Source organism: Bidens hawaiensis, unplaced genomic scaffold (assembly GCF_021521415.1).
Source record: "Bidens hawaiensis isolate Kalapana, Puna unplaced genomic scaffold, B.hawaiensis_p1.1 tig00022007_1, whole genome shotgun sequence".
In the NCBI taxonomy this organism is placed as follows: domain Eukaryota; kingdom Viridiplantae; phylum Streptophyta; class Magnoliopsida; order Asterales; family Asteraceae; genus Bidens; species Bidens hawaiensis.
In genome coordinates this window covers 300,069-327,940 of record NW_027493413.1, presented here as the reverse complement: position 1 = coordinate 327,940, position 27,872 = coordinate 300,069, and the positions used below count along the sequence as shown (strand labels likewise).

The 27,872-nt window shown below is 38.4% G+C and overlaps 1 protein-coding gene and 1 pseudogene across 2 annotated transcripts in view; one reads left to right on the top strand and one right to left on the bottom strand.

Annotated features, from left to right (window-relative positions):
• Positions 1 to 264: 264 nt before the first annotated feature.
• On the top strand, positions 265 to 13,639 carry LOC143564494 (tripeptidyl-peptidase 2-like). Its single transcript, XM_077051754.1, has 35 exons — positions 265 to 724; positions 1,786 to 1,864; positions 1,952 to 2,025; positions 2,121 to 2,230; positions 2,338 to 2,418; positions 2,508 to 2,594; positions 2,684 to 2,826; positions 2,987 to 3,137; positions 3,218 to 3,340; positions 3,413 to 3,496; positions 3,581 to 3,768; positions 4,562 to 4,674; positions 4,847 to 4,908; positions 4,993 to 5,114; positions 5,187 to 5,266; positions 5,343 to 5,404; positions 5,511 to 5,665; positions 5,739 to 5,917; positions 6,011 to 6,123; positions 6,190 to 6,360; positions 6,450 to 6,578; positions 6,672 to 6,772; positions 6,857 to 6,974; positions 7,063 to 7,142; positions 7,227 to 7,296; positions 7,381 to 7,466; positions 7,543 to 7,594; positions 11,980 to 12,114; positions 12,189 to 12,263; positions 12,333 to 12,425; positions 12,525 to 12,617; positions 12,680 to 12,778; positions 12,880 to 12,969; positions 13,087 to 13,287; positions 13,362 to 13,639. Exons 1-35 carry the CDS (start codon positions 397 to 399, stop codon positions 13,509 to 13,511), a joined length of 4,077 nt encoding a protein of 1,358 aa, XP_076907869.1. The 5' UTR covers positions 265 to 396; the 3' UTR covers positions 13,512 to 13,639.
• Positions 13,640 to 21,397: 7,758 nt separating this feature from the next.
• The window catches only part of LOC143564487 (uncharacterized), a 30,394-nt pseudogene continuing 23,919 nt past the window's right edge, over positions 21,398 to 27,872 (bottom strand). The window contains exons 2-14 of the transcript XR_013140879.1: positions 24,985 to 25,124; positions 24,800 to 24,918; positions 24,636 to 24,723; positions 24,408 to 24,559; positions 23,260 to 23,424; positions 23,064 to 23,174; positions 22,644 to 22,755; positions 22,420 to 22,563; positions 22,269 to 22,306; positions 22,077 to 22,169; positions 21,909 to 21,992; positions 21,626 to 21,778; positions 21,398 to 21,532 (exon numbers count right to left, since the gene is read on the bottom strand). The product of XR_013140879.1 is annotated as an uncharacterized LOC143564487 (transcript). The remainder of the gene's footprint in view (positions 21,533 to 21,625; positions 21,779 to 21,908; positions 21,993 to 22,076; positions 22,170 to 22,268; positions 22,307 to 22,419; positions 22,564 to 22,643; positions 22,756 to 23,063; positions 23,175 to 23,259; positions 23,425 to 24,407; positions 24,560 to 24,635; positions 24,724 to 24,799; positions 24,919 to 24,984; positions 25,125 to 27,872) is intronic.

The window sequence follows — 27,872 nt, the reverse complement described above, 5'->3', positions numbered from 1 at the left end:
TCTTATTGGTTCAGGTGCTATTAAGACGCTGAACCTCTTATTGCCAGAAAAAAAACCAAACAGCCCCACGTCTGATTACGTCTGACCGAATTTGACGTTTTCTTATATTCAGAGAAAAGATGCAAAAACAAACAGGGCCTTAAACTTCTTGTATTTTCCAAACACATTTGTAGATAATGCAAACCCACGTCACAAGGAAATTTATAGACTCAAGGTAAGGCGAGACCCACAGTACCTCCGATAGGAAGATGATGATGTATGGAAAACCGAATCCAGTGGAACCCGTAACTCACATTTTCAAACAACATCCAAACCCACCGCAACAAACCCCTCATCACCGTCATCCACCTGCACCCCACTAAATTACAAAAACACCCTTGCACTCATCATTAAGTAATGCAACCATCATGTACACTTAAAGGACCATACGTGTCATTACACTCATTATCATTTTATAGTTATTCTTCGCCATTTCTCTCACCTCATCTCGTTACGACGCCCAATAGTAAACGTACAAACTTACCGAGCAAGACAAGTGTTGCAATGCCTGCAGGTTCACCGGAGATAGATAACGATAACAATAACAATGGCGCTTTGAGGAAGTTTAAGCTCAACGAAGCGTCGTTTCTCGCTTCTCTCATGCCGAAGAAAGAGACCGCTGCCGATCGCTTTGTTGACGCGCATCCCGAGTTCGACGGCCGCGGTGTTGTCGTTGCTATTTTCGGTATTATATGTTATTATTAATTAGGTTTTCGTTATCGCTGACCTCTGATATTGAATAATAATAATAATAATAATAATTAGTAGACTATAACTGAATCGAGTGTGTCTGTGTTTAGATTGTGAGAAGATGTTTAGTTGTTACTTATGGTTGATAGATGAATCGTAGAGTGTGAACAAATGATTGCGAATTGAATGAAATGATTAGGTGAATCGAATTCGAGGCGTTTCGTGTTAAGCAGAGATAGATATCAGTTTAACACGTATAACTGTCTAAACCTATCTGAAATGTTTAGTTATTATATATGTTTGATCGATGAATAGTAGAGTATGAATCAATGATCGTGAGTTGAATCAAGTGATGAGGTGAATTGAAATCGTTGTATCAGTTTAACATATCTAAAACTATAGAAATAACTGTCTAAACCTAACTAAAACTGAACAAGTAACCGTGTAAATAGATCAATTGAAGACGTGATGACTGAACAGAATAAATAATCAGTTATTAGGTTTAGTTATTGTTGACCTTTGAAATGAATGATGATTCGTAGTTGAAAGCAATTCAAGGTAATGATTACCGATTAATTAGTGAGTGTGGAGATTGAATCTGTAGCTTAATCGACATCTGTGTTTAGATTGTGTGAAGATATTTAGTTATTACGTATGTTTTATAGATTAAACGTGGCGTAGGAACAAATGATCGCGAATTGAATAAAATGATTATGTAAATCGAAATCATTGTGATTCATACTACACATATATAAATGTCAGTTTAACATATCTAAAATCGAAGAAGTAGCCGTCTAAATTGATCAACTTCAACTGAAGAAGTAACTGTCTAAATATATCAAACTGAAGACATGATGACTGAACAGAATAATCGTTACTGTTCTTCAGTTGTCTGGTTTAGTTGTTTATTCCCAACAGTATGATATGATATCCAGAATATTAGCATGATGATGTATTATTTAGTTCTAGAACGTAATTGGATGGACCTTTAATCTTTCTTGATTGATTTTCTGCAAGTGAAAGCTCTTCATCTTTATGCTATTTTTCTGCTTTCAGATTCTGGTGTTGATCCAGCTGCAGCAGGATTACACGTGACCTCAGATGGCAAACCAAAAGTCCTGGATGTCATCGATTGGTATCCTTCTGAATCCAATCAGTTTTGTTATATTTCTTCCCTTGGTGATATTATTTTTACTTAACTAAATATTTTCTTTTCTCGCAGCACTGGGAGTGGTGATGTTGATACATCAGCTGTTGTAAAGGCTGATGAAAATGGCTGTATTCGTGGTGCATCAGGTTGGTAGTTATATTGATTTAAATGAGTAGCTTGAAGTTGAATATATACCACTTTTAAGATATTTGATTGATTCTTTTGAATGATTATGTTTTAGGGGCTTCTCTTACTATAAATCCTTCTTGGAAGAATCCTTCTGGGGAGTGGCATGTGGGATACAAGTTGATATATGAGCTTCTTACAGACACACTAGTATCTCGTTTGAAGGTGGGTCTTACTTGCGATTGGTCTGAGAGCACTATTCATATAGTTAACAAGAAATAATGTAACTGTTTTCTTATTTTTGTTTGTGTGAAATTTGTAACATGGAGCAGAAAGAAAGAAAGAAAAAGTGGGATGAGAAGAATCAGGAAGCAATAGCCGAGGCTGTGAAGCAACTTGAAGAGTTTGACAAGGTTGTTCCTACCAGTTCATTATTTTATTATCATATAAAGTGATTGTAAGTTTATATTATTATGGCGTCTAACAAATTTTCTAACTTCAGAAGCACACTAAGGTTGATGAGGTAAATTTGAAAAAGACTCGTGCAGACCTTCAAGATCGAGTTGATTATTTGAAGAAACAACCAGACGTCAGTGCTATATCTTAAATTTAAAGTTTCTTCCGTCTATGTTTTCAAACGTATTTATATTTATGTGCATCTGTGTTGGTATATGTTAGAGCTATGATGACAAGGGGCCTGTTATTGATGCTGTTGTCTGGCATGATGGAGAAGTGTGGAGGGTGGCTCTTGACACACAGAATTTTGAGGGTGATTCTAGTTGTGGGAAACTTACTGATTTTGTTCCCTTAACTAATTTCAAGTATACTTGCTGACTTTTGACACTTTTTCTTCTCTTTTTCTCAAGCTTAGTTGTACTTTATGTGATATTGATTTATTATACTGATCATTGTGCCCTCAGTTTGCAATAATCAGATTATCAGTTCCATATTACAAATAATATAACACAGATAATTTTGCAGGATTGAGCGAAAGTATGGTGTATTTAGCAAGTTGGATGCTTGTACATTCGTAACCAATGTTTATAACAAAGGTAATATTTTGAGCATAGTAACTGATAGTTCGCCACATGGCACTCATGTTGCTGGTATTACCAGTGCTTTCCACCCAAAGGTATGATCTTAAATTTATGCTCTGTTTTAATCTAATCTATTCATGACCACATGCTCACTAAATTTTATGTGAACTTACAGGAACCATTGCTCAATGGAGTTGCCCCTGGAGCACAGATAGTTTCATGTAAGATAGGTGACTCACGCTTAGGCTCAATGGAAACTGGAACGGGCTTGACACGTGCATTAATTGCTGTTGTGGAGGTATCATAACTCTTATTGTATTCAACTTTATACAAATAATTTTGTAAATTAATTTGTTTTGGATCTTTTCAGCACAAATGTGATGTTATCAACATGAGCTATGGAGAATATACGATGTTTCCGGATTATGGTCGTTTTGTGGAGCTTGTTGATGAGGTCATAACCTAAAAATAATTAAATTTCTTGAATGCGGTTTTGTTTGTTTATTTGTCGTTTACAGGAAATTATTATTGAATGCAGGTGGTAAACAAGTACCGTGTAGTGTTTGTTAGTAGTGCTGGCAACAATGGGCCTGCATTGACCACTCTGGGTGCGCCAGGTGGCACCACATCAAGCATAATAGGAATTGGTGCTTATGTCTCTCCTGCTATGGCTGCTGGAGCTCATGCTTTAGTTGAGGCTCCTCCTGAAGGGCTTGAGTACACTTGGTAACGTTTTGTTTTTGGAGGAAACTATTGAATGCTCTCTCAATCTATATTAAAGGTTGATCTGGGTTATATTTTAACTTTAACGGGTCGAGGAGGTTAATTGGGTTGAAAGCGGCCCAAGTGTTGATTGATAGTTATCAAACTCTTAGGTTACATTTGTTTTTATAATAAAGTCAATTCGCAGGCAGTTACGGGGACTTTGCTTTTAGCTTTTAGCCTTCCTAGCTAGCCGACAAAGGTCGAACTTTCTTACTTCTTTATTGAAAGCGAAATGTGTTGATATGCATCAAGTGTTTGTAAATTACCTGATTGACCCGAGCTGTTTTGCTGGAACCCATTTCGCTCCATTACACAACCCATTACCCAAGCCACTTTGAGGGGTGGTAGGTTGAATTGTGCAATCCGAACCCGACCCGCATTATTATTCGTGTAAAAGATTTCAACCCTATCCTGCACACATAATTTGGGCCGACCCGAACACGACACGTTTAACAAATTTATCTAAAAAAATTGTTAAAATTTTTTTAAAACAAAATGGATATAAAATATAGAGTCGGTAGAGAAAAATGAGTAATATGAGTTTTTTTGTTTTTTTTAGAAATATAAGTATAAAAGTTTTTTAAATACTTAAACAGGTTAACAAGTCAACTTGAATAATCGGGTCGTGATAGTCGACCCAAAACCTGTTATTGTTTCGTGCTGGGTTTGGGTCGTGTCAACCATCCCCTTTAGTTTATGATGTAATTTGTACCGTGTCTCCTATGAACATGCTTAATGAAATGTGAAATGACAGGTCTAGTCGGGGGCCCACTGCTGACGGGGATCTTGGTGTATATGTGAGTGCTCCTGGTGGGGCGGTGGCCCCTGTTCCTACATGGACTCTCCAGCGACGTCAGCTCATGAATGGTACTATCAGTGTGTTGACTGTTTGACCTGTGTTCATGTTAGTTCCTTGTATGTATTCATAGTATATATAGGTAGCTAGTATCTCTTTTGTATTAGTTAGCGAAATCATAACTAATGAAGTTTACCTACGTTCTCTCAGTCTCACTACAACTGACTTTTTAACTGTTTTCAGGTACATCCATGTCATCCCCATCTGCATGCGGTGGAGTAGCTCTGATTATCAGTGCAATGAAGGTATCAGTGTCTTTTAACTGTTTTAAGATACATAACTTTTTTCTTTTGTTGTAAATTCATATAACATAAGATAACATGATGCAGGCTAAGGGGATTCAAGTGAGTCCTTATAGTGTCAGGAAGGCCCTTGAGAATACTTGTGCACCAATTGGCTGTTTGCCCGAAGATAAACTATCTAATGGACATGGCCTTATTCAAGTTGACAAGTTAGATTCAATTTCATGCATTATTTAATTATTTTTTTTATATATAATTTCTTACAAGTGACTTCCTTTCAGGGCCTTTGAGTATGCTCAGAAAGCAGCTGATTTACCATGCATTTGGTATAAGATAAGCATTAGTCAAGCAGGAAAAACAAGTAGGTTCAATTCTTTCTTAAACTTATTGTATATTTCAAATATCAAGCCCTGATTAGCTCTTTCAATCGATTGCAGCATCATCAACATTGCGAGGCATATACTTAAGAGAATCTAGCTACTGTGATCAATCTACTGAGGTGACTATTATATTTTAATTAAAATCACTTCACATCATTATGTAGTTTTAAAAACATCCTAAAATGAGCCAGCCTTATAACCATTCACATATGTCTATTGAAACAGTGGACAGTGCAAGTTGACCCACAATTTCATGAAGGTGCAAGTAACTTAGAACAGTTAGTCCCATTTGAAGAGTGTATTGAGTTACGTTCTACTGGAAAAGAAGTGGTTAGAGCTCCAGATTATCTCCTTCTCACTTACAATGGCCGTAGTTTCAAGTAATATAACCGTTTCTCTACTTCAAATTTTGCATTTTGTAATTTCTGCTAATCTTTTGTTTCTTTCTACCAGTGTGGTTGTAGACCCCACGAAGCTTAGTGACGGTTTACATTATTTTGAAGTGTGTGGAATAGACTGTAACAACCCTTGGCGTGGTCCTCTTTTCCGAATACCCGTTACTATAACCAAGCCAAAAATTGTGAAAACTCAACCTCCTATAATTACATTTTCTGGATTGTCTTTCCAGCCAGGTGGGTTTGTACACTGATGATAATTTGTGAAACTGCTTACATATATTGTGTGGTATAACTGTTTTCTTGTTTTACCATATATTGCTTCAACAGGCCATATTGAACGCAAGTTCATTAAGGTTCCATATGGGGCTACTTGGGTTGAGGCTACCATGCGCACATCAGGGTTTGACACCTCTAGAAGATTCTACATTGACGCAGTACAGGTATGTGGCATAACTAGAGGTGACACTTCTAACAGATTCTACATTGACTTTCTTTCAAATCTACAGATCTCACCATTAAAAAGGCCTATCAAGTGGGAAAGTAATGCAGTATTTTCATCTCCATCTACAAAAAGCTTTACCTTTTCTGTGGAGGGTGGTCGTACGATGGAGTTAGTGATAGCTCAATTCTGGTCCAGTGGTGTAGGAAGTAATGAACCTGCTGTTGTAGAATTTGAGGTTACATGTTTTGTTTATGTTTCTCTGTAATCATTTTAAATATTGTATCGTATGGGCTTTTTACTGATTGTTTCTATGTTAATATTTAGATTGCGTTCCATGGGATAGATGTTAACAAAGATGAAGTGATCCTTGATGGAAGTGAAGCACCTGTTAGAGTCGAAGCCCAAGCTTTATTATCATCTGAGAAACTTGCTCCTACCGCCAAGCTAAACAAGGTACAACATATTTCATTCATAAATCAATTAGTATAATTTTGTTCGTGTGTGTTTGGTACTAAAGAAATTCATGTATCCAAAATCATACTGCAGATTAGAGTCCCTTATCGTCCTGTTGATTCAAAACTGAGTGCTCTTTCAGCAGATCGAGATAAATTACCATCTGGAAAACAGATACTTGCATTGACTTTGACGTACGTTTTGGTTGAATTTTCTCTCTTGTTCCTCTTAACTTAGTTATTTTTTGAATTATATATCATTAATGCCTTGTGCTGCAGTTACAAGTTCAAGTTAGAAGATGCTGCTGAAGTAAAACCACAGATACCCTTACTTAACAATCGTATCTATGATAGCAAGTTTGAATCCCAGTTTTATATGATATCAGATTCAAATAAGGTATATTTTTTTTCAACTGCATATATAATTCATCATCTTGTTTTGTTCACTTAATATTTTCTATTTCTTTTCCATTTATTGTATATAGCGTGTATATGCAATGGGTGATGTCTACCCAGATTATGCAAAATTGCCCAAAGGTGATTACACTTTACAACTGCACTTGAGGTATGATTCCCTCTTAAATGCTTATATATATGCGCTTATAAAGTTAATGAGTTGCTTATATATTGAAATTTCTGAATTTTTCAGACATGAGAATGTGCAATACTTGGAGAAGTTGAAGCAATTAGTCTTGTTCATTGAAAGAAAATTGGAGAAGGTATATGTGAGATGCCATGCAAACTATATATTTTTGGTACTAATGTTTGTATGTTTTCCATTTAATGTTATAAACTTCTAATAGGAGGCTGTGCAATTGAGCTTCTATACTCAACCAGATGGTCCAGTCACGGGTACCGGTAGTTACAAAACATCAACATTAGACCCTGGGTTTGTCCTCTCTCCATCTTTACCCCCTCATCTTTGTATGATTGGCATTTAATGACTCCTATGTTTTATCCTGTAGATCAAAAGAAGCCTTTTACATAGGGCCTCCCAGTAAGGACAAGCTTCCAAAGGTAAGCTAGCAATTAAACCAATATTTTCTGTTTGTGCTAATGATATTAGATATACATGAAGTGGATTGTAAAGAAAGGGATTATGGTAGTGAAAAGAGATGTTTATTACTTAATGTGTAGGAAATACAAAGGGGACTACATCTATATATACACAAGCAAACCCTAACTTACAACCCATAAAAGGTCCATGGGCTTTAACCAATTACATGGGCTAAAACCCTAATTATAACTAAATACAACACTCCTCTTCAAGTTGGAGCATAGATGTTAATCATGCCCAACTTGTTACAAATAAAATCTATCTGAGCTTTCCGGAGCGGTTTAGTTAGAATGTCTGCTAGCTGAAAGTTTGTCTTCACATGAACTGGTTGAATGGATGGAGGATCAGTTTGTGTGCCTACTACTCGATCTCTGATAAGGTGGCAGTCGACCTCAATATGTTTTGTCCTCTCATGAAATACTTGATTCTTGGCTATGTGGATGGCTGATTGACTATCACAGTATAACCGCATCAAGTCATTAGAAACAACCCCGAGCTCTATGAGAAGACTACGTACCCATGTCATCTCTGATGTTACATCTGCCATGACTCTATACTCTGATTCGGCACTTGATCTGGAAACCGTGTGTTGCTTCTTCCATGATACAAGATTTTCTCCAACAAACACACAATATCCGGTGGTAGATCGTCGAGAGATCGGACAACCTGCCCAATCTGCATCTGAAAACCCTGATATCCGACCATATCCTTCTTCTGTGAAGGCACCCACACGACAATGACCCTGATCGGAGTATAATATACCCAAACCAGGTGAGGTCTTAAGATATCTTAAGACACGAAGGGCAGCATCCCAGTGACCGGTGTATGGTGCAGCCATAAATTGGCTCAGAACACTGACAGTAAAGGAGATATCCGGTCGTGTGACGGTTAAATAATTAAGTTTACCAACCAACCGTCTGTATCGCTCAGGATCTTTCATTGGATCCCTTTCCTTTGAGAGGAGTTTCTTTGTAGGAAGCATTGGGGTATCAACAGGTTTACAACCCAGTAAGCCACATTCAGTCAACATATCAAGGACATACTTTCGTTGGGAGAGAAGTATTCCTTGTGGAGAGCGAGATACTTCTATGCCAAGGAAATACCTCAATCGACCTAAGTCGCTGACCTGAAACTGAGACTGAAGAAACTGCTTGAGTTCGGTGATCCCGACCTCGTTATCACCTGTGATTATAATGTCATCCACATAAACAACTACAATAATCCGCTTTCTTTTCTAGTGTCTAAAGAAGATTGAGTAATCATAGGCACTACGAGTCATCCTAAACTGTCCCATAACACTAGAGAATCGACCAAACCATGCCCCGGGAGACTATTTAAGTCCATATAGAGAACGACGTAGTCTGCAAACTTTCGAGGCCTACTCCTCAACAATGAACCCTGGTGGCTGCTCCATATATACCTCCTCCTCAAGAACACCATTTAGAAAGGCGTTCTTGACATCAAGCTGGTGGAGCGGCCAATGATTAATGGCAGCAAGAGCGATACAAATACGGAAAGATGGCATTTTAGCAACCGGCGAGAAGGTTTCATCATAATCAATGCCATATGCCTGAGAATACCCTTTTGCGACCAACCGAGCCTTTAAGCGGTGTAAGGAGCCGTCCGGGTGTAGTTTAACTGTAAACACCCAACGACAACCAACAATACGCTTCCCTTTAGGAAGTGTTTCAAGATTCCATGTATGATTGGACCTTAGAGCCCCAATTTCATCTTCCATAGCCTGTCGCCATCCTGGGTGAGCGAGAGCGCTCGTCACATTTCTGGGAATCGGGTAGGAATCAAGAGTAGTGGTGTACACATGAGATTCAGGAGAGAGGTGGGTGTAGGCAACATAGTCCTGTATCGGGTAACGAGTGCATTTCCTGGGTTCTTTGCGAAAAGAAATAGGTATATCGGGTAGTGGTGCACCAGGAGGATCATAAACGGGTGTATCAGGGGTAGGGGTAGGGGTAGTTTCTGGTAAAGGTGTCGGATCGGGTAAGGATGTATCAGTGAGAGGTGTAGATTGTTCAGATGCAGACGGAAGATCTGAGGGTATGTTGTGGCCGGGGTGTGAGTCAAGTGTCTCTGATATTTGACCCTTACCTCGCCTAGCGTATGTGAAAAGTAGTGGCGGAGGTTCTGTCGGTGGGTCAGAATCAGTAGAGATTGGATCGGTGGAGGGAATCGACACAGGAATGGTGTGGAAGAAGGGAGATGTGGGTATATCGAGGTTGGGAAACGGGTCAGAAACAGGAGTGGAACACTCGGGAAAGTAAGGATATGACTCATGAAAAGTGACATCGGCACTAGTAAAGTATCGGTGAAGTGATGGGCTATAACACCGATACCCTTTTTGAACCCGTGAGTAACCAAGAAAGACACAACGAATGGCTCGGGGATCAAGTTTGATGGTTTTTGGACGATGGTCATGAACATAGGCGACGCAACCAAATACTTTAGGTGCGAGAGGAAATGGATCATCGTTGGGAAATAGTACAGAAAACGGTGTTTTACCATGAAGAACGGGTGTGGGCATGCGGTTAATCAGATATGTGGCAGTGAGAACGGCATCTCCCCAAAAACGATGAGGAACACGTGATTGGATCATGATTGTGCGAGCAACATCCAATATGTGACGATTTTTGCGTTCGGACACCATTTTCCTGAGATGTATATGCACACGATGATTCATGAATAATGCCGTTGGTTTTTAAGTATGAAGAAAAGTCGGTGGAAAAATATTCTTAGCATTATCAGATCGTAAAGTTTTAATGGTGGTGTTAAATTGGTTTTGAACATAAGCATTAAACTCTCGAAATATGGAAAATACCTCACTACGAGATTTCAACAAATAAACCTAAGTAGTGCGAGAATAGTCATCAATAAAGGTAATAAAATATTCAAAACCCAACGTAGATTTGATAGGGCAAGGACCCCATACATCAGAATGCAAAAGTTCAAAACAAAAACTGACTCGATTAGGCATTCTAGGGGGATAGGGACGCCTGGTATGTTTACTAAGTTGACACGACTCACAATGAAAATTAAAAGACGAAAGTGGTAAATCTGGTCGCATTTGCCTCAAACCGTTGTAGAGGAATGACCTAACCGACAGTGAGCCTCACTGACAGCGGAATCACATAAGTTTGCTACAGGATGCGAAAACGGGGATATACGATAGAGACCTCCTTATTCAAAACCAGTACCAATTACCCGGTTTGTTCCTAGTTCATGAAAAACGCAGTGAGTTGGGTAAAAGGTCACAGAACAGTTGTTTTGTTTGGTAATCTGACTCACTGAACAAAGACTGGTAGGAAATTTAGGAACAAATAGAATAGGACACAGTTTTAGGTTTTCCAAGTTGCTGATGGATCCTATGCCGAGAACGGGACATGAAGATCCATCGGCAAGACGTACCGGTGCATGGGAAACATTTTGAAGACTAGAAAAAATACCCCGATTCCCAGTCATGTGATGTGTGGCTCCAGAATCAATCACCCATGATGAGTCAAGGCTAGAAGGTTTACCTGGATGTGCCGAGTTGGTTTGAGGATGAGGCAATTGCGAGGCAAGAAACCGTTGAATAAGATCATGCTCCTCCTTAGTAAATGTATACGTGTATTTATTTTCGCCCATAGTAATACACTAAACTGAAAAATTGTACTCTTCTGACTGTGAACAGTAACGAGTGCAGGTGGTGGTCGGAAACAGATTCCGGTGTGAACGGTAACTATTCAGGCGTGAACAGTAACTTGTCGCGAACAGTAAATGCGGCGTGAACAGTAACAGTACTCCGGCAGTGGCTGGCTGGGCGGGTTAAATAAGAAATCTGGAAAAAGTACGGCGCCCCGAAGGTGGGTCACGCGCCGTCACGCGTTGGCAGCAGCGGCGGAAGGCGGTCGGCGCGTGGGGGCGCGTGCGGCGTCTGTTTGGCGGCTGATTTTCAGGGGAGGCTAATCGAAGGGTGTAGATGATGATGGCAGGGGCGGTGTTGATAAAAAGTGTCTTGAAAAAAGATTTCGTGACCTGAGCAGAAGGTAAACCGAGTGGAGTTTGATTCAAATCTAGGGCCGGCTGTCAGGATGTTATATCAGATCAGATGGCGGATTTGGATCGAGAGCCGTAGCTCTGATACCATGTAAAGAATTATGGTAGTGAAAAGAGATGTTTATTACTTAATGTGTGAGAAATACCAAGGGGACTACATCTATATATACACAAGCAAACCCTAACTTACAACCCATAAAAGGCCAATGGGCTTTAACCAATTATATGGGCTAAAACCCTAATTATAACTAAATACAACTAACAGGGATGATTTACTAAACTTGATTTGTTGCAGAACTCTCCTGAAGGGTCTGTACTACTTGGAGCAATTTCATATGGTAGGCCATCAACTGTGGTGTCAGATCAGGCAAACGACCCTGAAAAGAATCCGGTATCATATCAGATAACTTATCAAGTCCCACCACATAAGGTTATGATTATACAATCAATCTTTTTTATTTATCTTACTGTAGATCATACTTACTAACTTTATCTGTTTGACAGGCCGATGAGGATAAGGGAAAGAATTCTACTTCCAAAAATTCAACCAAAAGTGTATCGGAGCGTTTAGAGGAACAGGTGCCTTTTTTTTCTTTTTTTTTTTGGTTTGCTAAAAATAAATAATTTATCATGTTTCTGGTTGACCAGGTTCGTGATGCAAAGATAAAGGTTCTTGCAAGCCTAAAACAAGGAACTGATGACGAACGGTCCGAATGGAAAAAACTATGCATCACACTCAAGGTTTTGTTTATCAAGTTTTGACATTATAATAGTAAAATAAAGAGGTAACGGTTACAGCAAACTTACAGTCATTTTTAATGTTTTTTATGATATTGATAGACTGAATATCCAAAATACACTCCGTTGCTGGCCCAAATATTGGACGGATTGATATCCCAAGAAGTTGAGGATAAAACACACCATTATGAAGAGGTAATGAATGATATGCTTTATTGTTTTGTAAGAATTGCATTTTAATGGTTTCCCTGTGACAGATAATTGCTGCAGCAGATGAGGTTGTTGACAGTATTGACAGAGTCGAATTAGCAAAGTTTCTTTCCATCAATGGTGATCCTGAAGATGAAGATTTTGAGGTATATCAAGATATTATTGTTTCTTGTTGGCTAAATGTGAAATTATCTCTTGTCTTAGCGATGCAAACTTTTTGGTGATTGTATTTATCTTGTGATTATAGAAAACGAAGAAGATGGAGACAATACGTGATCAACTGGTTGAAGCACTTTACCAAAAAGGTTTAGCTTTAGTGGAAGTTGCGTCCCTCAAGGTATTGTTATTGTTACTAATTAATATTCTAGTAACAAGATGCTTGTTGAAAATATTTTTTTCATATAATAATGTATCAGTTAGATAATTTAAGCAATGGTGTTATTGTATGGTGTAGGGTGAGATGGCTGCGTTGGCTGCTAACTTGGATGCAGAGGTTGTGGATAAACCCGATGGCCAATCATCGACATCTTCTGTTGATCTATTTGAAGAGACTTTCAAAGAGCTGCAGAAATGGGCCGACTCTAAGTCCTCCAAGTATTTGACTCTTGTGATGATACGTGAACGACATAGTGGAAGACTCGGCACTGCACTCAAGGTACACTTTGTTAGTCTTGTGTCTTTATATGCGTAAACATGTAGTTATGAATAACATAAAAATGGGGGGGGCAGGTGGTGAATGGGATGATTGAAGAAGATGGAAAGAAGAAGCTTTATGAAGAAAGAATATCTGTGCTTGAGCAAAGCGGGTGGGAGCATTTGGTGGTGTATGAGAAACAATGGATGCTCGTGCGTTTCCCGCCAGCCCTACCCCTCTTCTAAGCTAGTCGGATTCCTTTCTTTCTTTCTTTCTTTCTTTCTTTCATAATTGTATACGTTTCTGTAATAAATGCCGTTTCTGGTTGGACTCTATATGCATGGTTAAAGTGAAACCACCAGAAATTGGTTTGGTTTGTGTTGCATGTTTATTGACTAAAATAAATTTCTTACTAGGTTTTAGGAATGTAACTGCTTGTGATGTTTGGAGCATGTGAGTACAAAAACTAGAGAAGCCAAAGGTCGAAAATCTTTAAATTTCTCCAAATTTTTGGCACATGCATTCCCTGGTGGCATGAACATTGTTTAATAATTATTTTTTTCAACTTTTATGTGCACTTATATTACTTCATATAGTATGGAGTTTTTGCATACCTAAACATGATTAAATCGATAGTTCTTTCAAGCTGCACCAATGTATTTTGACGTAGGAATATTGCTACTAGCGTGTTTTAGAGTTTTGATGTACCTACACATGTATACTATAGTGCATGTATATTGTTCAATAGTATATTTTACATATGTATTTGTGTCATCAATAACTTCAATTTGCATTTCCAGGTGACTTATTTATATGTAACAAAAAGACACATGGCATATCCATGTGCAGTTAACAAAAAAGAGCAAGTATGTGTGTAGTCACATCATGAACACGTGTCATTTGTCAATAACCAATGACAAGTAGATATTCATACATGTGTAACCCGGTTGATATTTACCCTAAACAACTAACTCCGTGGCCACCGCCACCTTGCCGCTCAATCAATAGGATTCCCAGTTTCTTTATGGATCCATATTGCTGCCTCACGCATGTATAGCTGAAATTAGGGCTGTTCAAAAAGCTCGCGGCTCGTGGCTCGCTCGAAACTCGCTCGTAAATAGCTCGAATAAAGCTTGGCTCGAAAAAGCTCGATTCTAAATGAGCTCGACTCGACTCGGCTTGATTTCTAAACGAGCCGAGCTCGAGCCAGGGTCAGCTCGGCTCGTGGCTCGGTCTTGGCTCACTCGTTAGCTCGGCTCGTTGGCTCGTTTAGATTAAACCCTAAATTTTAATATTTATATATAATAATATCATACCAAGAAATAAATAAATAAAAATTATACATAGATTATGTCACTCGATACCTAAAATCTTATAAAAGAATAACGAAAATAAAACAAATAAGTTTATAAATTCTCTAGTTTATAAATTTTATATAATATGTATGTTAAAATTATATTTTTTGTATTTTATATATTAAAATTTGTAAAATATAAAATAAAAAAATAAAAAATTAAAGGAGTCCGGCTCGAGCTTGATTTTTCAGCTCGATAAAGAAAACGAGCCGAGCTCGAGCCAGCTCGATTAAGTTCGAGCTCGAGCACACTCTAGCTCGACTCGACTCGGCTCGTTTATAGCCCTAGCTGAAATCCACACCCGACAAGGCCTATCTACCCGGTGACCCATATTCCAAGTTATATCAGACGAGATCAGTTGAACTTGGTAATTGTATTGTGTATATATTGTAAATAACAAAGAATGATTACAGGAGGTATAAATAGAAAACATAATTACATAGCACACCCTCTAATAATAACTAATTGTCTATTTATCTAATATTCCCCCGCAAGCTAAGGCTGAGGTTCGATCTGTAGCTTGGACCTTAAAAATAGAAACCGTTGTGTGGGTAACGGCTTGGTAAAGACATCAACAATCTGATCCTGTATAGATATAAATTGAACCACCAGCTGTTGTTGAGCAACCTTTTCGCGTACAAAGTGAAAGTCAATTTCAACATGCTTTGTTCTGGCATGAAACACTGGATTAGCAGATAGGTAGGTAGCTCCCAAGTTGTCACACCACATTGTAGGAGCAGTGGTGATATGAACACACAATTCACGAAGAAGTTTCTCTAGCCAAGTCAGTTCAGCAACAGTGTCGGCCAACGCCTTGTATTCAGATTCCGTGGATGACCGAGAGACAGTCTTCTGTTTACGAGCAGTCCAAGAAACAAGATTGTTACCTATTTAAATGGCAAATCCCCCGGTGGAGCGAAGGTCATCCGGGCTATATGCTGTAAGAGAAGCATCAGTATAAGCATGAAGTAACGAGGCAGATTTATGATGCAGTAAAAGACCAAAATCAGATGTGCCCTGAAGATATCGCAGTATCCGTTTAACAGCTGACCAATGATTAATCGTGGGAGAATGCATAAACTGACAGACTTTGTTGACTGCAAATGTCAAATCAGGACGAGATAACGTAACATACTGAAGAGCCCCAACAATTTGTCGATACTGAACTGGGTTATTATATTGGGCGCTGTCACCAAGTGTTAGATTGTCAGAATTGGTCATGGGCGAAGGAACCGGTTTGGCTTGAGAAAGCCCAGCCCAGCTTAGTAATTCCAAAATATATTTCTTTTGAGACAATAATATATCTTTGCCACGTTGCACAATCTCAATCCCTAGAAAGTAGGACAACTTTCCTAAGTCTTGAACAACAAAAGTGGTGCTAAGACGACGAACAATGTTATCAATGGCAGCGGGATCATTGCTAGTGAGGATAATATCATCCATGTAAATCAACATATATAAGAGTGTTACCCACTGAATAAATAAACAAGGAGGGATATGTTTTGGATCTTCTAAATCCAAGGGCAATTAGAGCAGATGACAACCGATGAAACCACGCTCGTGGAGCCTGTTTAAGCCCATAAAGAGACTTATGAAGAAGACACACATGATCTGGTATTTGAGGATTAATAAAACCAGGTGGCTGCTGGAGATAAACAGTTTCTTTGAGATCACCATGCAAAAAGGCATTTTGTATATCCAATTGTCGAAGAGACCACCCTCTCGTGACCGCAATAGACAAGACAACACGAATGGTAGTAGCCTTGACAACCGGGCTAAATGTATCATGATAATCCACACCCGGTTGTTGGCGAAAACCTTTAGCTACAAGACGCGCTTTGTAACGCGTAACAGCTCCAGTTTGATCCTTTTTTAATTTGTATACCCATTTGCAATCCACAACATTCATATTTTGACTACGTGGAACTAAAGACCAAGTGCCGTTTCGAACAAGCGCTGAGTATTCTTCAGCCATGGCTTTCCGCCAGTGAGGATCGTTGTTGGCAATAGCAAAGGACACGGGTTCAGTACCCGGGGAGATGGTTGTAATGTAAGATGAAGGATTGTACCGAGAAGGTTGTTTCGGATTGGGTCGCAAATTAGGTGGGTGGGTTCGAGGTGGCGGTGGAGGAGGAGGAATAGGTATGGAGGATGAAACAGATGGAGGAGTGGAAGTAGCGTTTGTAGGTGAGAATGTCGAAGAGGGTGGTGGAGTTGAATTGGATATGGGGGCTGATGTGTGGGTTGGTGTATGGTCTGGTGATATTGGTGGAGTGGGATAAGAGGAATAATAAGGAGATTGTGGTGTTGGTTGGGCAGAAGATGGTGATGGCTGAAAAGGAAAGACATGTTCATTAAATCGAACATGACGGGCAATATAAAGCCGGTTAGAATGGGGATCAAAGCACCGGTATCCGTAATGTGAGGTGCTATATCCGAGAAAAACACGTTGAATAGATCGAAAATCCATGTTGTGAGGATTGTAGGCTCGAAGATGTGGATAGCACTGGGTCCCAAAAACCCGAAGAAAAGAGTAATCGGGTTTGCGATTGAAGAGATGTTCAAATGGAAATATGTGAGTTGTGGCGAGAGGGCATCCGGTTAATCAGGTAAACTGCTGTGCCAAAAGCAAAGTGCCAAAATTTTTGTGGAACATGAGACTAGTTTCGACGACATGGCGATGACGACGCTCAACGACGCCATTTTGTTCACTTGTATGTGGACAGGAAAGTCTGTGGATAATGCCTTGTTCTAAAAAGAAAGGAGATAATTTTTGAAACTCAACTCCCCAGTCGGTTTGGACCGATTTAAGTTTTGTTTTAAACTGTCGTTCAGCCATAGTTATGAAGTGTTGGAAAGTGATAAACACATCAGATTTAAGTTTTAAGGGAAAGAACCACATAAATTTAGAATAATGATCAACACATAATAAAAAATAATGATGACCATCATACGAAGAAAATGGTGCAGGGCCCCAAACATCACAAATAACCAAATCTAAGACATGTGAACTTTTATAATCAGATAAAGGTAATGAAAGTTTGGAAGATTTTCCCACAAAATAAGAATCACAAGCAAACCCAGATTTTTTGTCTGAAACAGGTAAAAGATATTTAGAAAGCATAGAATTTAAAGTTTGCTGATGTGGATGACCAAGCCTTTGATGCCAAGTCTTGTACGAAGCACGAGCAGTGGAGAAAGCAACTTTGGGAACATCCTGAATCCGAGGAAGACAGAATGAGTTAAGTCCATCATTGCTGGGACCCGTGAGGAGGGTAGTGCGTGTAAGCTTGTCCTTCACATAAAAGAATTTAGAGTGAAATTCAAAGAACACGTTATTATCATGATAAAATTGTTGAACGGAAAGGAGGTTTTGTTTAATTGTTGGAACATGAAGAATATTGTTTAGGGAAAAAGTTTTGTTTGGAGAATAGTAGCGAGAAGAACCAATATGAAGGATTGGAAGAGGCTTACCATCACAAACAAAAGATTGTCACCACCATGATATGGTTCAGAATACTCAAAGCTTGAAAGATCAGGTGTCACATGGTGAGTAGAACCGGTATCCGGACGCCAAGAGGTGGAAGCTTGTGAGCGAGCATCAGCATAATTGGCAGACGGTGAACGACCACGCATGGTAGACGGATCTCGGTTGGGGCACTGAGAGGGGATGTGGCCAATTCCACATCGAATACAAGTACCAAAAACTGTGTTCTGGGTAGATGCCCAAGAAAACTGGTTGCGATTGTTGCTGTTCTGATTACGGTAATTGTAGTTTGTATTGTTGTTGTAAGAACCTCGCCCCCGTCTGTTGTTTTGACCACGACCCCTAGTATTTCCAGAACGGTTGGTGTAATTAGCTTGAGGTTGAGGTAAAGCTGGTTGCACGGACTGGTGCTGAATGCTCAGTTGGTTAGCAAGTTGTTGTAAGGCTTGGATGGTGGGAGAGTGGGAGGGGCCGAGAGGAGATGTAATGGGTACGGGGTTGTAGGTTGCGGCTGTGAATGCTTGGGCAGGAGGGACAGTGGGTAAAGATTTTTAGATCATAAAGTCATTGTCAGAAATTAGGGCATGCAATTCGTTAAAAGCAGTAGGAAATTGTCGAGTGATAATGTTACTATTAAGTACATGGTATCGTCTCGTAATCCAGCAACAACCAACATAACCAAATCCTTTTCTTTTACCGGTTCACCAATATTGGCTAAAGCGTCCGCGTACTCTTGTGCTCGTTCAAGGTAGGCAGATGGTGCTTCATCACTTTTCATCTCGATGTTCAGCAGTTGTTGTTTGAGAGTAAATTCTCGGGAGATAGTGTTGGGTGAATAGGCTCGTTCAAGAGCCAACCAGAGTTCACGTGATGTGCTAGTGTGTTGAACATGACTGAAGTCAGATTCGGAGATAGTTGAAAGGATGAGCATACGAATATGAGCATCGTTTGATAGCCATGTGGTGTGATTAGGGTTTGGCTGTGGTGCAGGTGGTGGTCGATCGGCAGCAGGGGAGGGTGGTTGAATAGTGGCTGGTGGACATGGGATTGTGCCATCCACATAGCCATAGAGATTGTTTGTAACCAAAAAGGGTTGAAGTATAGCCTTCCAATATCCATAATTTGTGGGAGAGAGTTTGAATGAGAATTTGTGAGAATTGTGGGTTGTTTTGGTAGCATCAGAGAATGGTTGTAATAGCGCCATGTTAATCAGTGGACAGGTGGTGTGGTTAAGAGTGGCGGCAGATTAGGGTTACAGGCTAGGGTTGTTGGTGACGGCAGATTAGGATTACAGAGACAAGGCTCTGATACCAAGTTGAACTTGGTAATTGTATTGTGTATATATTGTAAATAACAAAGATGATTACAGGAGGTATAAATAGAAAACATAATTACATAGCACACCCTCTAATAATAACTAATTGTCTATTTATCTAATAAGACCGAAGAATCTGATTTGGGAGTGGCGGTGTTAGAAGCGTCAGATGTTAGGAGCGGCGGTGGTGTTGGAGTGAATATAGGGTTTAGTTTGTGTGTTTGGTGATATTATTCAGATCTGACTATTAAAAAGGGGAAAATAACAAAGCTGCCGGTCCAACCGTCGGGTCACCGGGTCCGGTCCAACCGATGCCCGTGAGACCCGGCAGGTCCATTAGAAAACGGGTTGTATACTACGACCCGGACCGGTATTGGCACTGGGTCCCGGCCAGGTTTCAAAACATTGAAAATAACTCAAAAATAAAATTCATTCAATTTCTTCGATAAACTCTGATAGTTAAAAGTGTGAAGCAAAATTGCTACTTAGATTAATATAAGCAATACTGCATAAAAGAAATAATTTAACTACTTGATTGTCTGCTTAATAAGTTCAACTACTCTATTGCCTCGATTTAACTCCAGCCGAGGATTAAAACCCATGGCAACCAAAGATTTATGATTTAATTTGCAAAACATTTTGAAAGAGAAATGAGAGTAAGCTAAGTAAGGATTTGCAATAAAATAGAAGTTTTGCCTTGGTTAACTTTGTAATTAATTATTACTATTTCATAGTTAAAACTTTAGCCATAGATCACATAATCTAATGAGTTACTCCTCGAGTTTTGACAATATGAGAGTTCTGAAGATACATATGCGTACACTCATATTTAGAATTCTAATGCCATCTATTAAAAGATGTTAGACACCACTACAGCGTTGTTACTGGCGACGGTAGGTGCTTGAGTTGTAAAGCCGGATGACTCTCCCGCTTCCGTTTTCTTGGCATCCTAACTTTTGTTCTCACGGCAATACTTATTGGTATGCTTGCGTAAGATAAAGTTCAACCCCGCTTTCAGAAACTTGAAGCAATACTTGCACCGGGCCTCTCTTGTGAGTCGGTCATGACACACAAATCATAATGAACCCAAACCTCGGGGCATGTGTTGTTTCGATGACCATAACGTCGTCGAAACTTACCATTGATTGCCGGTTTAAGCTTAATTGTGATTTAAAGTGTGTTTCTGAGTTTTGAAAGTGGTTTAACAATATCTACACACCACCATGCTATTTATAGTATGTGTGTAAGGTGTATATAGTTAAAAAAACCGGTTCCAACGGTCAAAAACGGCTATAGCGGGCCAAACAACCAAAGTCGAAGGTTGTAGCCTTGCTTCACTTGAAAGAAAAGAGACTTATAGATTGGCTTGAAAACTCCTCAGAGAGAAAACATCTTAATTAGAAGAAGAGGTCTTTCTTGATCTCTGAGTTTTGAAAGTGGTTTAACAATATCTACACACCACCATGCTATTTATAGTATGTGTGTAAGGTGTATATAGTTAAAAAAACCGGTTCCAACGGTCAAAAACGGCTATAAAGCCATTGGAACCGGTTCCTAACGGTCAAAAATGTTTAAATTAAATATCCTGTTTTTACGTAAAACCCAGGTCCGGTTCCTACCCTACCCGGTTCCACTGGGTTCCCATTTCATTTCAGCGGGTCGGGTCCGGTTCCTAGCGGGTTCCTGACTGGAACCAGTTCCATTCTGTATCCGATGACAAAAAACCGGTTCCTACCCGGTTCCGGGTTTTAAAATAACCCGATATTGTGCCCCTCTACACTACACTACACTACACATCTTTAAACTCGATGAATGACACATATAATGGAGGATATCTGGCAACACCATATGTGAAAATGATAGCCAAGTACATTTTAGAATGCTCGGTTAATATTGACTAACATTTAATCACTGTTATAAATAACTACTAAATTATGAAAAACTAAACAGTTATGAGCAGTTTGCTCTCCATCATCATACTCAAAAGTCATGCAATAGCAAGATAGCATCATCAAGAATAAAAAGAGAAGCTTCTAGAACCTTCCATTTGGCACGCAATCGGTTTTTCATCGCAGCATCATCTGCAGTTCCTTTAACCACCAACAGACTCTGCAAACACATTTTATTTAAGAAAAAAACGCACATTAATGTAATGTCTAAACAAACAAATTTCATAATAAACAAAAACAAAAGAATGCATACATCTTTTGCGAGGTCATTTTCATGAACAATGCGAAGTTTTAAGTTGAGTGCTGCGTGATACATGTCATCCAAGACCTGTTCCCAAACAGACCGTTTATTCAACTTCCACAGCATAACCTCCGACTTCTGAGCATTGTTTCCGTTTCCAATTCTCTGAAACAAACAGATCAATCAAACACGTGTTTTAATCTTAGGTTATGATTTATTTCTACCATGTTTGTTTTCACATGATTCATATAATTTTGTAATCATTTAAACAAAATCACAAGTTTTGAACGAGTACCTCGAGATGCAAGAAATCATCTTTCCATAGCTTAAAAAGAGCAACCAGTGCATCTTGCTTTTCAACAAATGTAGCGCTCGCTATCTACCAAAAACTCAAACAGCAAACGGGTCAAAATCATTTTATAGTCAACAGATAAGTCAAACTTTGGTCAACAGATTTAACTACCTTATCCGTCTCAATAAACCGCTCACGTTCAGCTAATAACCTGAACATCCTATAAGACTCTCTTCCATATTTCTTCATCACAATCGATTCAACCTGCAAAACACAAAACCGCAAAAAAGAAAAAGAGTAAAAATAAAAATACTTTTTTTTGTAAATTTTCTTTTATAATTAAAATTAGAGCATGGACCAAACCTCCTGGGCTTGAGCCTGATCGATGATTTTCTTCAAGTCTGTACACAAAAAAATTAATACTCAATAACTCAGATTGAGGTCAACTTTTTAAAAATGGCATGTGGCGTTTACGACCCATTTATATAATGGGTCAGGCTGAAAGTGAAAGTACCTATGCTATATGTTTCATTTATTGCAATTGTCGGGAGTTCACAGCCCAATTGAACAAGGGTGGCCCGAACACGCTCTAAAGTCAAACTTCGACCTTCTTCGGTCTTCATTGCTTCATCAAATATGGTTTGCAACAAAAGCGGGACTGTAGACAACATGTCACAAAATAATATTAGAAACAACCAATAAATTAAGCTAATATGATGTTTAAAGAAAGAGTTTAACCAGTTTTTTCCATTTTGACTTTGGTTTCATCTCTTCTATTTGCCTCAAATACTGCATGTAGAACAATACCAGCTACGCTATCTATACGTTCAGTCACATGCGAAACACATGCCTGTAAACCACACACTAAAAAGTTAATGTCAAATGTGTGCATGTATATATAGTGTTAGGATCAAATATAAATAGATTTAGCATGCTAAGCGTACAAATTACTAGAGAAATTATGCTAACACAATAACACTTGAGTAATTATTTTTACTATACACTTATACAGATTTTAACCTAATGTAATTATTATTACTCCGCTTCATTTTTTGTAGTAGTTTACTTGGCTTCCTTGTAACATTTGTAGTTTTCTCATGAACAACCTTAACTTAACGCAAATTTAACCATAAATTAATCAAGCAGAAAGAAAACAACCTTATAACGTAGACATCGAACAAATTCCTCAAAATTAACGCGCCAAAGTATTTCTTTATTTTTGTTTGTCGCCCAATTCTCGGTTTCAGATTTTAAACAATCTTGCTTACGCTGTAAACCACAATATATGTTAGGGCACGTTACGTTACTAAACTTGGAATAATAAGTAATAGCACAAAAGTTAAAATAAATGAACCTTTTCCCCAACAATGCTTGTGGTGGGAGACTTTTTGATATCATCATCATTATTATTAAGGGCCCCGTTGATCAATGCATCCGACTCGACTAAAAATCTTAATGATTCCATGGGAGCTGCAGCAGCTAATGCACGTGCCTCTAAGGTTTGTGAAACATCACCTATCTGAAAGAATCAAAGTCACTTGCATACATTTAAGGATTAACAAAACCTTAAAATATGCAACCATGTTTTTGCAATATAAAAGAATATTTGGTAAGTTAAGTCTCAATTACTTTTGAACCTACCTGGTAAGTCTGTATACGAACTGGCTGATTTATCTTAACCAGCTAAAATGTTTAGCTCAAGATCGGGTCATAAATAACTCGAGCCGGCTTGTAGCTCCTCGACACAACTTGTTTCTTTTTTTCTTTTTTTTTTACACATAGTGATATAATATACTTAACACACATATAATGCATAACAAATAAACTACAAAAATTACAACTTATTTTTACATTAAAATTTGGGTTATAATTCATATATATAAAAATTTGGGCTTTAATTTAAAGTTTAAACTAGTAAGCCAATGAGCCAAGCTTACCTTGGCTTGAGCTCAGGCTCGGCTTGTTTACAGAAAAGCTGAAATCGAGTAAGCCAACGCGCCGAGCTCACCTTGACTCGAGCTTGGGCTAGGCTAGGCTCGGCTTGTTTACAAACAAGCTGAATTTGTGCCCATTAAACAAGCCAGCTAAAAGGGCCGAGCTTACCTTAACTCAAGGTTGGGCTACACTCAGCTCATTTACAACCAACCTTTGATTTGACCTTGGGTTACGGTCAGCTCGTTTACAACCAAAGCTGAATTCGAGCCCGTTAAACGAGCTTACCTTGGCTCGACCTTGGGCTTGGCTCGGCTCATTTATGAATAAGCTGGTCCTGGGCAAACCAGCTAAATGAGCGGGCCAACAAGGTGAGCTTGTCTTGGCTCGAACTCGGGCGCAGCTCGGCTCATTTACAAACAAGTTGATTTCGAGTGAACCAGCTAAATGAATAAGCCAACGAACCGAGCTTACATTGACTCGAGCTTGTCCTCAGCTCGTCTCAACTCATTTACAAACACGCCAACGCTCGCTGTTTGAACAACCCTACTACAGGGTGACAGTTGTTACCTTAGTCTTAGCACCGCGTTTCTTTGGACCTTCCTCTTGCGGTTCAAGAAAGGGTTCAAAAGCCGGGCATCTTTCAATAAAACGAGCCTGAGCAAGTTTGTTAAAGTTTTCATGTAACACATTACTCGCATTGCCATTTTCTGCGTAGTAATACAAAATTTTAGCACGCGTGTTCAACTGCTAACCTAAATCTTTAAAAAAATATACAATTTCATCCGAACTAGCCTCGATTTTTAATATATGACTCATTCCTATCCATAATTTGATTCATAGATAACCTCCCATGTTGAAGCCACCCATCAAAAATATATGCACACTGTCATGATTCAAAAACAAACACGTGAGAATATAACAATAATAAAGCAACCGAAAAACAGGGCCCGGATACTTACATCTGGACCAAATTCATTTGACACGATAGATGAAAACTTAGGAAACCTCGTATGGTGAATGATGTTGTCGTACAATGCCATATACTGAGTGACAATCTTTGGCGGTTCCCCAAATGAACCTAAAATAGTACTCAACACTCGATCATTGTTGATCAAAGTAATTAAAATACTACGTACGTACGTACCTGGTAGTTGAATATTGAAGGCTTGAACGCAATTATGCTGAATTAAGACGAGCAAGGAGTTGGTAACCTGTTGCTTGTGTGTATTTGATGACTAGTATTAGTGACAAGGGTCCTTTATTAAGTAGACAGTCGCATACTTTCTGCAATTACATCCTTCCTTATTCAATAACAATTTTGTTTGTTTAAAAAGAGTAAATGATAAGTGGAATGTGCCGAAATAAGTAGAGATGGCTAGTTTGATACCGTGCGGCGTCGTCGTCGTCATGCTTTAAAAGGCAGAAGAAATTTGAAAATCAATACAAAGATTACTGAATAAACAAACTTAGAAGATCCTATACTATAAAGCAACAATTGAATTGAAGAATAAATAACAGTTAAGAAGATGATAACAATTAGACACAATAAGGCAATAACATGGTCAGATTATATATTATTTATACTCGTAGTAGTTTGGTACCAGATAGACTCCTGATCGGACGGTGTTTGGCAATAGAGTGGAGTCGATTGGACTTGGGGTGGAGGAAGCGTCCGCCCGTGGTCTGTTTTGTAGGTTTGACGGCAGCAGAGCAGAGCAGAGCAGAGCAGATATTATTATTATTATTTAATAATTAACACATTCATTAACAAGGAAGGAAACACTCCAAGCCCAATAGATATTATTGGGCTGCCAAATCAATAATATTTGTATTACTAAAATGCAGTTTCCATCCTAGAGTTTCATTTGTTGCAATGTCACTCCAAATTTATTCCCAGAGTTTCATTTTCAATGTAATTTTCTTTAATATCATTAACATATGTTGGAGCCAGATAGAGATAGCATATTTTAACAAACCATAGGGAAGAAAAATACAACGAAAATGAAACTCTAAGAACGAAAATAACAAAGTTGAACAAAGTACATGGGGGAGAAATGTTAGTGATTTTAATATCATCAATGTCAGTCATTTTTTGTACAACTGAAGCATGCTAAGGGAGATGCATGATGTAGCTATCACTATTATTTTATAGGACAAGTTGGCCAACCACACCGAGTTAAATTGAGAATTACGTGTCTAAGTTTATTGGACCCAGGGTCGTCTCGTGGGTAAGTTAAATGAGGCGATGGCTTAAGGCCGCCAGTTTTATAAGACCTCTATCTTAAATAAGAGTTACGTTTTATGAGATTTTGAAAGTAGAGTTCTTTTAGAATTAGTAACTCATTAATGGGTCACAAGCTAAGAAGGATTGTTTCACATCAATTATCACTGCATATTATCCATATTCTATAATTCTTGTATACTCTCTAAAGCTATACACATAAAGAAAAGAAAAAGGTCTCAACATTTTAGTTAGTTTTGGGCCTCCGAGGATGTTGAGCCGGCCCTGATTGGACCAATCATGACAGGGGATTTCCTATGTGTTATAAACTTTGAAAAGATATGAAGTGAAGATTCGGTTATGAACGTACTTGACGCTAAATGTGAGTTGTGACGATCGGCGTGGATAAACAAAATTTTCAACACATATATAAATGAACAAAACCTATTTAAGAAAATAAACTTTTTACCATTTATTTACGTATCATATTTAACTATCTATATAATTGTCTACCATGAAATCCTACGTGTCACTCTCAAGTTGTTCCCCTCATTCCTAAGAGCCACTAGATTGCTTGATTTATAAATGGAAGCTTCTCATGCATTAAACCCGAATTCACGGGTATGGATCTTACCAAACCCGGATAGTCTTTAAATGGGTTATAACATTTCATATATTTATTAAACTCTTTCATAATTAAACAATAATTTTTGCGGGTCATGGGTCTCACCAAACCCGGATAACTCCTAAACGGGTTATAACATCTCATTTATTAGTGAAATAACCCCTTAATCATCAAAGAATAATTTACACGGGTTATGGGTCTTACCAAACCCTAATAGCCCTCAAATGAGTTATAAGATCTCATTTATTGGTAAATACTATCATTAAACCCTAATTTAATTTATCTTCTTTACATGCTCTCTGTTGCTGGTCTATCATCTTCATCGTCGGTTAACTTCCGATACTACCCACCATTGTCAACTACATTAACATCCCTTTTTCATTAGACAAATATATGTGTTGATGTTTGTTCATTTATAAAAATAACATGCTCATGTCCGTTTATGTTTGTTTGTTAAAAATCTAAAAAACCTACACATCTCAATTAAAAAAACTCAAACGCTAAAATATATAATAACAAACTGTCACACCCCGAACAAAGGCGGCGGAACATGTCGGGGTGCAACGGATTGCTCAAGAACACAATACACTATTAAAGTGACAATATTTAAACAACTCATTAATTTCATTCAATCACCAAAATAGCACATCTTGTTCATACAAATAAACACCAAATGCAAGAAACGGATATTGTGCATTCTTATAATAACCTAGCGGTATCAATATAGAGTGACGTCTTCCAAACTCCAAGTCAAATAATAATCAAACCTGTAACAATGTATAAAATAATATTTGTCAACACGTATGTTGGTGAGCAATTTCATAGTTTTGAATATATATATATATATATATATATAATAGAGCGAAACCCACAAACGTTAATGAGACTATAAATAAAAACATCGATCATGGTATATAAAACATATGTAAATGAGGATCCTTTCGAATCGGTAACAACCGACATACTCGGATAATGATTCCCTATGCTACTTGCACAAGGCTAAGTAGTTAGAGGTGCGTATGATCATACATATAGCGTTCCACAACAACATAAAATAAACACTCGTGCACGTAAAGCATATGACACATATAACACACAATAGAGCAAGTATTCTAAGTATCATACACCCTAAAGTTTGTGGTTTGAAGATAGTAAATCGTTCTTGTTTTGGATAAGTATGCATGTT